At 47.9% G+C, this 10,784-nt stretch overlaps 1 protein-coding gene across 1 annotated transcript; it reads left to right on the forward strand.

The window, feature by feature from the left end:
- The first annotated feature begins 3,238 nt into the window (after positions 1–3,238).
- LOC123048487 (2-alkenal reductase (NADP(+)-dependent)-like) lies at positions 3,239–5,084 on the forward strand. Its single transcript, XM_044471580.1, has 5 exons — positions 3,239–3,670; positions 3,783–3,960; positions 4,208–4,374; positions 4,518–4,600; positions 4,706–5,084. Exons 1-5 carry the CDS (start codon positions 3,434–3,436, stop codon positions 5,082–5,084), a joined length of 1,044 nt encoding a protein of 347 aa, XP_044327515.1. The 5' UTR covers positions 3,239–3,433.
- Positions 5,085–10,784: the final 5,700 nt, after the last annotated feature.

The raw sequence follows: 10,784 nt of genomic DNA on the forward strand, positions 1-10,784 counted from the left end.
GGACCAATGCTCACATTAGTCCCGGTTCGTGACTGAACCGGGACTAATGTGAATATTGCCCTGTGACCAAAGCCCAGTTTTCTACTAGTGTTACTAACCGGGACAGATGACCCTTTTTCTACTAGTGCTAGCGCCTAGTAAGCAAAAAATGATTTCAGTTGGAAAACATAATTTCTGCTGAAGTAGCATGATATTTGCGACCAATCTGATTTGCTTCTATGTATTTTATTGAAGAAGAAAATCTTCACCAGTACCAACCAGAATGTTGGAACGAAACAGAAAGAAAAACTGTGTTGGTCATTGCCATAGCTGCAAGTCAATGAATTCTAAGATATTCTCCGACTCAAGAGGTACACCACCGTACATGCAATGCAAGCTACAGTCATGTTCATCTCTGAAAGATCTTAATTCACAAAAGGAGCACATTAGCAAACACCACCAAGTTGTGTCCAGACCATTTGCAATCAAAAGATGAGATGTGCACGGAAGGGGGTGGAGCTCACCACACCAGGCCAGTGGGTAGGAGGGAGTATAGGCAGCCGCAGCAGCCATGAGGGACGGCTCGTCCTCGTCCACCTGAAGCAGTAGGAGCAGCAGCTGGTCCAGATCCGAGCAACCTGCACAGAAAACAAAGGAAAGGAAAGGAAAGGAATCACAAGGAGGGGCATGAAGAAACCGACAAGACAAGGGAAGGAGGCGCGCACACCATGGTCGGAGGTCGCCGGAGATGGCCTGCAGCCGGCGCGTGTCCTTTCCTTGGAGGTTGAGGCGTCGGACCTCCACGGGTAGCTAGGGTTTCGGGCGTCTCAGTCCATGGCTGCAACCGGGTCGGACCTCCATGGACGATCTCGAGGGATGGCGGCCCTCCGGTGCGGCTGCGGATCTGGGCGCTGCCCCCCTTGCCGCCGGATCCTTCCATTCCCTTCCCTCCCTTGGGAGAGGAAGAGAAGGTGAGGGGTAGGAGGAGGCCGCCGGCGGTGTCGCCATGGCCGGGCAGGGCTCCTCCCGCCTGCCCGCGACGGGAGGTGGCGGGGGCGGCCGCGACGGGAGGTGGCGGGGCCGGCAGTGACGTGCGGCGGCGTTTGAGGGAGGGGATCGGCGGCGGCTGCGAGGGCGAAGGATGTGCTGCGGCGTCGCTCGAGGGCAAAGGCTTCGGTCGCTCGAGGGCAACGTCTGGCTAATTTTCATAGGTTAACCGTCGTAGATTTTTTTAGGACGATTTTCTGTCGATTTACCGTAGTGTTTCACAACGGGCCTCGTGGTAGCATACCTTTTTTTGTCGGTCTCGAGGGCCGAAGGGGGGAATCGCTGGTTTGCGGGAGGTGGGATTGAGGACAAAAATTAACCGTCTCTGGTGGGACGAAAATTGACCGGCGGAGACTACCAACTGCTCCATTAGGAGTAGAGATTCATGCTCCAGCCAACTCATTCAAAAGTCCGAACTGATGGAGAGATGGGCAATATATTTCAACAGAGAGGTCTATAACTAACAAATGGGAGAAAAATACATACGTCGTCAAAGGGTTCTGTTTAACTGGCACGGAACATCCCAAACTGCAATTGCACATTGATGAATATTGATGTGCAAATTAGTCGACTTAAAATTAACTAGTCATTCTAGCGAAACCTCCCGATAATAATTACATTCATTATTTATAAATTTTAAAATGTTTTACCCGTTGAGAAAAATGCATATCATGGCCACTAATTTAAAACGATGGAAAAAGAATAAGAAGATTTCCGGACTAAATGTCAGGGAAGTACACAATACGTGAGGTACCAAGGATTGCTCTCTAGAGAAGCTTCCTCGTAGCCGTAGGTATAGTGATTACTTTCAGGCCAATTTTACGACCTGAAACACTGTCTTTGAGTCGCTGCTCAACTCCATGTTGATTTGTACACGAGAGAGTGTGACCAACAGTTCAAATGCATACAAAGAGTCTGTTAAATATCTTCCACAGAATAACTCGTGCTCTTGTTAATTTCATTTGGGAATTCCTCTCAAGCATGGAATGCGCCCGTCGGCCAATCGGCCGAGCATTGAATTTGTATGACTGTTCTAGCTATATTATAATTGTCCCGATCTGCATGATGAAGTTAGTTAGGTTCATCTAAAACACATGACATATAGCTGTAATAGTAATCTTAGAAGTATAAATACTGAGTGCTTCTTCACATTGAATCCGTTCTCAATTCTAACGCCATTGAGAATTTAAGAAGTTGATGCATATATTTCTCTATATTTAATAGTGTATGAGATATTGGAGTAAACCAAAAAGTAGAAGGCTTGAGGTTCCGGTTGTCTCCTACAATAGCAGTAACGTCTTGCCACCCTACTAATCCTTGCCACTCTAGTACACACTAGGTACAACCGGGTACATGAGGATGAAGAAATACCCAGCCAGTATGACTAGCACCTTGAAGAGGTGCAACTACTCTTCCTGGTGGTCATCGTTCCAGTGAGGATGGAGTAGCCGGTCTTGTCCAAGTAATCGATACCATATTCATGCTCTATCCCGAGGAGCACATCGAACGTACGAGTGAGCAGGTTGCACATGGCCGGGAGTTCATTGTTCGTAAGGTCAGGGTCGACGCTGGTGCGGACGCGCAACGAGGAAGCCGTGGCGCGAGACAAGGGGCACCACATGGTCAAAGAAGCCAGGATTGTCTAAGTTGGGGATGAAGGAGCTGAGAGATCGGCAATTAGGGCCCCCAAAGCCTCCACGGATGCCCCAAACCAATCTGATATGCAAGCAATGCATAATCATGTTTTGTTAAGGGGTGTATAGAATGCTAATTGCAGGTGGTGATAACATTATCTATTTTTTCCCTCTGAAAACACACATGACAAAATTATTGCATTGTTTGCATTTGAACCGAAGTTTGGCCTTGTGCCCTCAAATCACAGCCTGAGGATTTTGATTTCTTGCCATTCGATTTTGATTTGGGTGCAAAGCGGAACTCTCGGGCCTCAGCCGTCGTCTGGTGGCTCTCTCTTGGCAGACTCGTATCGCTGCTCTCCTTTCTTGCCAAAAGACACACTGATCATCAGGTTCGGACATGTGTCTCTTCATCAAGTAATCCAAGGGTGTATAGCATGTGGAGGATTTTGTTTTTGTTCCTGCTCATCCAAGGCCACAAGGGTGGCCCCACAGCTCACAGATAAGGTCTTGTTTGTAATCTGCTGGCCGTTTGTCGTATCTTTCTTGTGTTGATGATCGATGCCGCGGCGGAGAGGACGAGTTGCTCTGGCCTGGCGGAGAGGACGAATCCAGTTTTATCTGCAGGCCGGCCGGCTGCTCCCACCACCCGCTCGATCTTCACCCGCCACGCCCACGCACGAAATATACCCACCCAAACGCGTTTGATATCTGAAAACCACGAGCTGATCGGTACGGCAGGGAACGTGCGTCCTGTAGCGGCGGAGGAAGCAATGGAGGCGGCAGTAGCGGCGGAGGTGAGCAACAAGAGGGTGATCCTGAAGCGGCACGTGACGGGGTTCCCCACCGAGGACGACATGGAGGTCGTCACGGCGACGGTGAGCCTGGCCGTCCCGCCCGGGTTGGCGGCGGTGGTGGTGAAGAACCTCTACCTCTCTTGCGATCCCTACATGCGCAGGCGGATGACCAAGCACTCGGAGCCCAGCTACCCGGAATTCGTCCTCGGGGAGGTACCGTATTTATTTTGAAAAGCATATGCATGGTCTCAGCCTTTCTTTCCTGAATCCTGTTTCCCCACAGGAAGACTTACATTTTTGTGTCTCCGTGAATCCTTCCTACCAGGTTATAACTACTTTTGGCGTGAGCAAGGTGGTAGAATCCGGGCACCCGGATTTCAAGGCAGGTGATCTGGTGTGGGGAATGACAGCATGTGAAGAATACACCTTGATCAATAAGCCTGGGTCGATTTTCAAGATCAACCACCCTGAATTACCGCTGTCATACTACACAGGTGTTCTTGGTGAGTTCACTTCTATTCGTCCCAAGCTAATCTAATCACTCTTATACATTTTCGTTATTCTGAAACCGTATAGTTACGGTTTATTTTCTTGGTAGTAGACCATAGTCTGTTATAATCAATCACATAATTAAGGTACTAGTCCATCCTAGAAGCTTGATAATCACTCGTGTCTGCTACTTTTGATCATAATTAACAGCTGATACACTGGTAGATTCTTCCCCTAACTGCCTTTTTTCTAAAAATTTAGGCATGCCTGGCCTTACTGCATTTTCTGGATTCTTCAACGTGGCCAAGCCAAAAAAAGGCGACTATGTCTTTGTATCGGCGGCATCAGGCGCCGTCGGACAGCTTGTTGGGCAGCTTGCCAAGATCACAGGCTGCTATGTGGTTGGCAGTGCTGGTTCTGATGAGAAGGTTTGTACATGCTCGTTTTCTCTTCTCCTCCGGTTGTGCACATCCCCAGTCTTGGCAATTTCTCAATGATCCCCGAAATTGAATATGTTTCACAACACCAGTAATACAACATTTTCCATGTAATAAAATTGCCTTCTCCTCAGGTCAACCTCCTGAAAACAAAGTTTGGATTCGACGATGCCTTCAACTACAAGAAGGAGCATGACCTCAACGCCGTGCTAAAGAGGTTAATTGCAAGCCCATTTCCTTGCCATACCACCGTGTTCCATCTTCCAATGCTTTGGGCCAATTAACCAGAAGTATTTGGTGTCATAATGCTTTGTTCTCGTAGGTGCTTCCAGCAGGGCATCGACATCTACTTCGACAATGTTGGTGGCACGATGTTAGATGCGGCACTACTCAACATGAGGCTGCACGGGCGGGTGGCCGTGTGCGGGATGATCTCGCAGTACAACTTGGAGCATCCTGAGGGCGTGCGCAACCTCGCATGCGTCGTCACCAAGCGCATCCGCATAGAGGGGTTCCGAGTGATAGAGTACTTCGGCACCTACCGCAAGTTCGAAGAGGAGATGGCGGGTCACCTCAAGGAAGGAAACATTACATACATGGAGGATGTCGCCGAGGGGATCGAGAAGGTGCCGGCGGCACTTGTCGGGCTCTTCTACGGGCGCAACATCGGAAAGCAGTTGGTGGCCATTGCACCAGAGTGACATCACATGCTAGAATGTTAATTCGGGGGAAAACAATGTCCTGAAACATTACTTTGCTGAAATATGTAGTTCTGTTTTAACAGAAAAAACTAAGTTGGTAAATGTTAACTTTGGTGTTAATGATATGAATGTTTCCAAAAATAGTAGAATTATGAATATTGACTCCTCTAGGATGCAAACTTTCCAAAATGAGGTTTTCTTCCTACTAGTATTGATCTTACTACGGAAGATGTTTTACAAGAGAATGCAATGAACATTAACAACATTGAAACTGAAGCTGAATTTGACAGCCTTTTTCAACATTCTTTATGCTCTATGCATACGGTTATTGTTGGTGATTGTGATCTACTCCCTTTGTTCCTAAATATAAGCCTTTTTAGATATTTCAATATGGAGTACATACGGATATATATAGACGTATTTTAGAGTATAGATTCATTCATTTTGCTCCATATGTAGTTTATATTGGAATCTCTAAAAAGACTCAAATTTAGGAATGGAGGAAGTAAGTGGTTACGAGTTCAAAAAAAGTGTTGGTTCGGAACATATGTTAAACAAAATATATATGAAAAATGACTATAATGACATACATCAGACGGAACATTAGATGGTTGAATAACACCGACGGGCTTCAAATGGTTAGCGATACTCTCAAAGTTCATGATCCCTGCATTATTGTGTTGTCAGAGACAACAAAGAGGATTTTTAGTCTTGGTGTTCTTAATTTGCTAATAAGCACTCTGGTTATTGGCCAATAGATTTAATAAAACAGGATTGCCACTAGGCAGTTCACCTGGGCCAATAACAAAAATAATTTGGTGACAACTACTCGTTACAAAGTGTTTATGCCAACATACTAGGACACGCATTTGTCATTAGCAGCTATTTCTGCCTTAACAAGGATTGGTAGTGACCATACCCCTTTTTCCTTGATTTTCGACAGTAAAATCTTCAGGTTTGAGAAATGATGATTGGATATTGAGGAGTGTACTCTGGTGGTCACTAGATCATGGAATTCGTTTTGCCATTTGGGAGACCCTGTAGATGTTTGCAACTTCAAGATTAGAAGGTTAAAGAAAACTTTAAGTGGTTGGAATATTAATGGGAAGACGGCTTAAAACAACAGATTAAAAGAGATCTCATTGTTGATTAAGTCGCTTGGATATTCTTTCTAAAACACAACCTCTGCTTCAAGAGGACAAAATGAGAATGAGATGTATTAGTGGGGAGCTTAACAAGATTTAGAAGATGGGAGAAATTAAAGTAAAGTTAAGAGAGAGAGAGAGAGAGATTTTGGAAGGAGATAGTACTTTCATGACGTAGCCAATCAAAAAGAATAAAAAAGAGGATAACCTCTCTAGAGGGGCCTAATGGTATAATTTGTAACACACCTGAGGTAACAGTGAGCTATTATAAAAATCATTTTGGCAAAGAGAATAAAATCCCAATACATAGTGAATGGTTTTTGGTGTGTGGAAAATATGGTCAATAGGGAAGAGAATGAGATGTTGGATAGGGAATTCATGGAAGAGGATATAAGGAAGATGTCGTGTAGCTTGAATTTTATCTCTGAAGATTATGAGATGGTGTGAAAAATGCACAGTTCTTAGATGTATAATGCTCAATCCTTATGTTTTTATCAACTTTAGGGGGGTTACGTCTGTTTTTGTGCTTGCTGTTTGGAAACTCAGTATTCCTGACAGGGACGGCGTCCTTCGATCAAGGATGAGAGGGCAGGGGTGCCCTCTTCGGAGGCAGCAGCGGAAGGTGGGACAACATAGGCCCTTGGGAGTTGATGGAGCGTGGCTTTCCTCCGGTGATGAATTACTCCCTTGTCGCGGCCGTGTTGTTGGCATGATCTGAGGCCGGCGTTTGCTGTTCCGTAGTGTTTGCATCTTGTTGATTTTCTTCTTCTTTTTCTTTTCTTTTCCTTTCTTGTTGCTGGCTGTAATGTGTGGTGGTTGCTTTATGTATAAAACGGGGCGAAAGCCTTTTTCGATAAACTCAGTATTCCTCCTAGACCTCAGATGGTTTTGTGGCTGCTGTGATATAACAAGTTGCTCACTAGAGAGAACTTGGTCAAGCTGGGGGGGGGGGGGGGGGGGGGTGGTGTGGAATGACAGCATCTGAAGAATAAACTGTTATAAGCTCCCCTTACCCCCCGTTGGCATTTCGCCGAGCACACGGCATGCACTCCCTCAGGCGCATACTCCACCTTCCCTTGTCCACCAGGACCTCCTCATACGACCCCCGCCTGTTGGGTCAAATGGAATCACGGCGCACCGACGATCACCGGAGACAAGAAACTACGGCGAGAGGAAAGACATAAGAGCTTTGGTGGCGCACAAACACCTCGCCGCACCGACGGCTTTTCTGCTTCTTAACCTCCAGCACGAACTCGATTCAACAATTACAGAGGGGAAGATTGGGGCTCTTATACACGCGTACGCACACGCTACACCACGCCCACTCCTCGCACCACACGCACACTCCGTGCACGACCTGCGTGCCCCGGCCCGCACGCTCGTCGCGCCCAGACGCGATCAACGCGGCCGGCTGCAGTGCGTCCCCACGCACGCGACTCGCTCTGCCGGGAAAATATCCTATGATACGGTTCAGACTATGATACCGTGCTCGGGGACAGCATGGAGCGTGGCATCAGATCTGCATGCAAGATATAGGATCAACTGACTTGTTTATTTGCATATGCCCACCTGGATATTTTGCGGCTAGCTCCCCACCCCTGCTCCTCCTCTCAAGAAGCTGTGCATACTTGCAAAATCATTACAGCTCTGCACCTTCCTCACCCATAGGTCCTGCAGGGCATAAGATTTTGATTCTACCAAGTGATTATCTAATTGTACCCAGGAAGAAATGATGTGTAAATTTGCTTGGTACCATAGAGTTTACTATCAAACCCATGGGAAAAATAATTTATTAAAGAAACATTTTAAAGTTATTCGAAGATATAACCATGAAACCATAGAAGAAGCTAGGCTCCACGAAAATTTGAGATCAATGCAAATTAAATTTCACTTGAAGTTTTTTTATTTTTCTTTTTCTTGCAGCTCCATGGATAATTATATATTGTTAGATACCTGTAAAAAATTGTATACTTTATCCTGACATGCACACATTTATTATATTGTTACTCGCTTCACTCTAATGAATAAGGCATGCATGCTTTCCCAATCCAATCTTGACTGCAAATTACATCAATAATATATATTTTTGTGACTTCAAAAATATTACATTAAAAAGTTCTTTAAAATATGAATTCTTTTTTTCGGGTTCTTTCAAATATGAATTCAACGGCATGACTTCTATTCAAATATAAAATACATATGATTGGTCTATTTTTCTTATCAAAGTGGATTTTGAGGTACGTACGCATTTTATTCAAATTGGAGGGAGTATTAAATGGCACACACCGATTGTTTCCAAATGAACTGAACTAGTACTCGATAATTACAAGCAAAAGTAATCCCTGTTTTGCGTTGCTCACTTCTCTTGAAAGCTGCAACACTTTTTTTTATTAATATGATCTGTAACTTCTTAATTCACTTGTGTGCCAGTGACAGAAATGTCCCGGGCAGAAAATTAGAGGTGAATATACCTTGGGCACAGATCCAACGGACCACACCTTCCTGGATCATGGTATCATATGAATGTCGGTATCACTGGATATGCACTCTCGCTTTGCCTACGCCTATCTCGCTAACGCACTCACACGTGCATGCACGCAACGCACACATACGACCGGACCCGGCTCTGCGGACCCGACCTGACGCGCCCACGCAGGTCTGCACCGCACCGGACCCGACCTAGTGCACGCACGCCGGTTGCCACTGTGCCCAGGTCACGGCTTATTCCCAACACCGCCGTCAATCATCCCTCGGCTGCGGCTACTAGAGACGACGAGTGGAACGGCGCGTGGGAGACCACATGGCCCTCGAGATGCGTGTCGTCCTCCCCCTAGGGCGACTCGGGCGGCCAGAAACCTAGCCGCCGCCGCCGCAAACTCCCTCCTCCTCTCCCTCCGCCGTCACCGGAAGACGCCGCCGGGCTAAGCCCGGGGGCCGACGGCGGTGGCGGGGGATCTCCTCTCTCGTGCGTCTCCGGGTGGGGCGGACCCCAAGGCGTGTGGTGGCACGACTGATCTGGGATCTGCGGCGCGGCGGATGGCTGCAGGCGGCGGGAGGCCGGCCCGTCCTCGGACGGCGACGGCTTGGCGCGGCGGAGGCCAGGGCTGCGGGCGGCTGCGGACGGCGGCGGCCGACTTGGCTGCGGTGGCGTGCATGCTGCCTTCAGATCGGCGACGGCGGCATGGAGGGCCTGGTGGTCTCGTCGGCGGCACCTCCGTTCAGATCTGTTCTGACCGGTGCAGCCGGCGGTGGTGGTCATCTCTTCCGTCAGAGGTGGTCGGCCTGAGGCTGGGTGTTCGGATCTCGGGATCCGTCATCTGGCACCAGCTGTGAGTCGGGGAGACGTAGTTGCCGGTGAAAACCGAGCCGACGGCGGGCGATGGCGGCGTTCCATGTCGTTACCTTGATGAAGGCATCGTCATATGACTACCGTCGACCCACTCGTATTGCTCCGGGGGAAACCCTAGGATCTGGTGTTCCAGACCGGACGATGGCGACACTGCGGTGTTGTTTCTCTCTTGGGAGCATCGTTTTGTGAAGCAGCGCTAGAAGTCAGAGACAGGAGGTGGAGCGGCTTCGTCTTGCACGGAGCTTCGGTGGAGATGTCAAGTCATGTCCGACCGACAGGTGCTACGCTTGGTCATGCCTGGTCGGCAGGTGCTACGCACGACAGATCCTCCAAGGGCTTCAAGCTGTGTCGGCTGGTGATACTTGGCAGCATGGCGCTGAGGTGTATCAGTGGCGACCGCGACGTGTTCAGCTGTTTGCGCGCAGGGAGGAGGTGCCGTTGGGCACCGTGGTGGCGTCAACGATAGCTGGACCGAGCAAGGGTGATGCATCAGTACAGTTCTGAAGATGGAGCGGTGGCAGTTGGCGGCGGCGGCCTCTGAGAGCACGCCGGGCCAGTGTGTGCCCCAGACCCGGCAAGTGGCTAGGTTGGGGTCTCAGGTCTTAGATGTTAGGCTTGGTTGCGATGTCTGTTTGGTATTAGGTCCAGACTATCTGCGTCCCTTCATCAACTGGATAGGTGTAGCGACAGTTTGTTGCTTAGACGGCGGCTTTAGTCTTACTGTTGTATCACTTTGTAAGGTCTTGTGAGATTAATTAATAAAGTGACCGTATGCATTGTCCAGATGCAGAGACCGGGGGTCATCCTTCTTTTCTAAAAAAAAACAATGTTCTAACTCCTTTGCCAACAATACTTGACGAAGACCTCTGGTACTTTGTCCTCCATTGATGCTCCAGCCGCTGCTTTTGTTTTGGAATCCAATGATGGATATCGCCTCATCTGACATTGCTTGCAATGGTTGCGGCTACCCGCAGACGGCTTATTTATTCACTTGCATTACTTGCACTTCTTTTTAGAAAACTATATATATGTGCAACTTATAAGTTTCAAAAATGAGCTCTTTTACAGTACCCTTAGTTTAATATGGTCCATCCATTCTCTCAGATCCGACGGATATACCTAAAGGGTACTCCATTGTAAGCATGAAGGAGTACAACAACCGAAAATCAGGGAGTACCTAATTCGAAGGGTAGATTCGTCATTTAG

This window comes from Triticum aestivum, chromosome 2D (assembly GCF_018294505.1).
Source record: "Triticum aestivum cultivar Chinese Spring chromosome 2D, IWGSC CS RefSeq v2.1, whole genome shotgun sequence".
NCBI lineage: Eukaryota > Viridiplantae > Streptophyta > Magnoliopsida > Poales > Poaceae > Triticum > Triticum aestivum.

Excerpts from the sequence above, each read along its gene's own strand:
- LOC123048487 (XM_044471580.1), top strand. The coding sequence starts at position 3,434 with ATGGAGGCGGCAGTAGCGGCGGAGGTGAGCAACAAGAGGGTGATCCTG. Across the intron at positions 3,671-3,782 it reads CGGAATTCGTCCTCGGGGAG|GTTATAACTACTTTTGGCGT; the intron begins GTACCGTATTTA and ends CCTTCCTACCAG. Across the intron at positions 4,601-4,705 it reads CTCAACGCCGTGCTAAAGAG|GTGCTTCCAGCAGGGCATCG; the intron begins GTTAATTGCAAG and ends TTGTTCTCGTAG.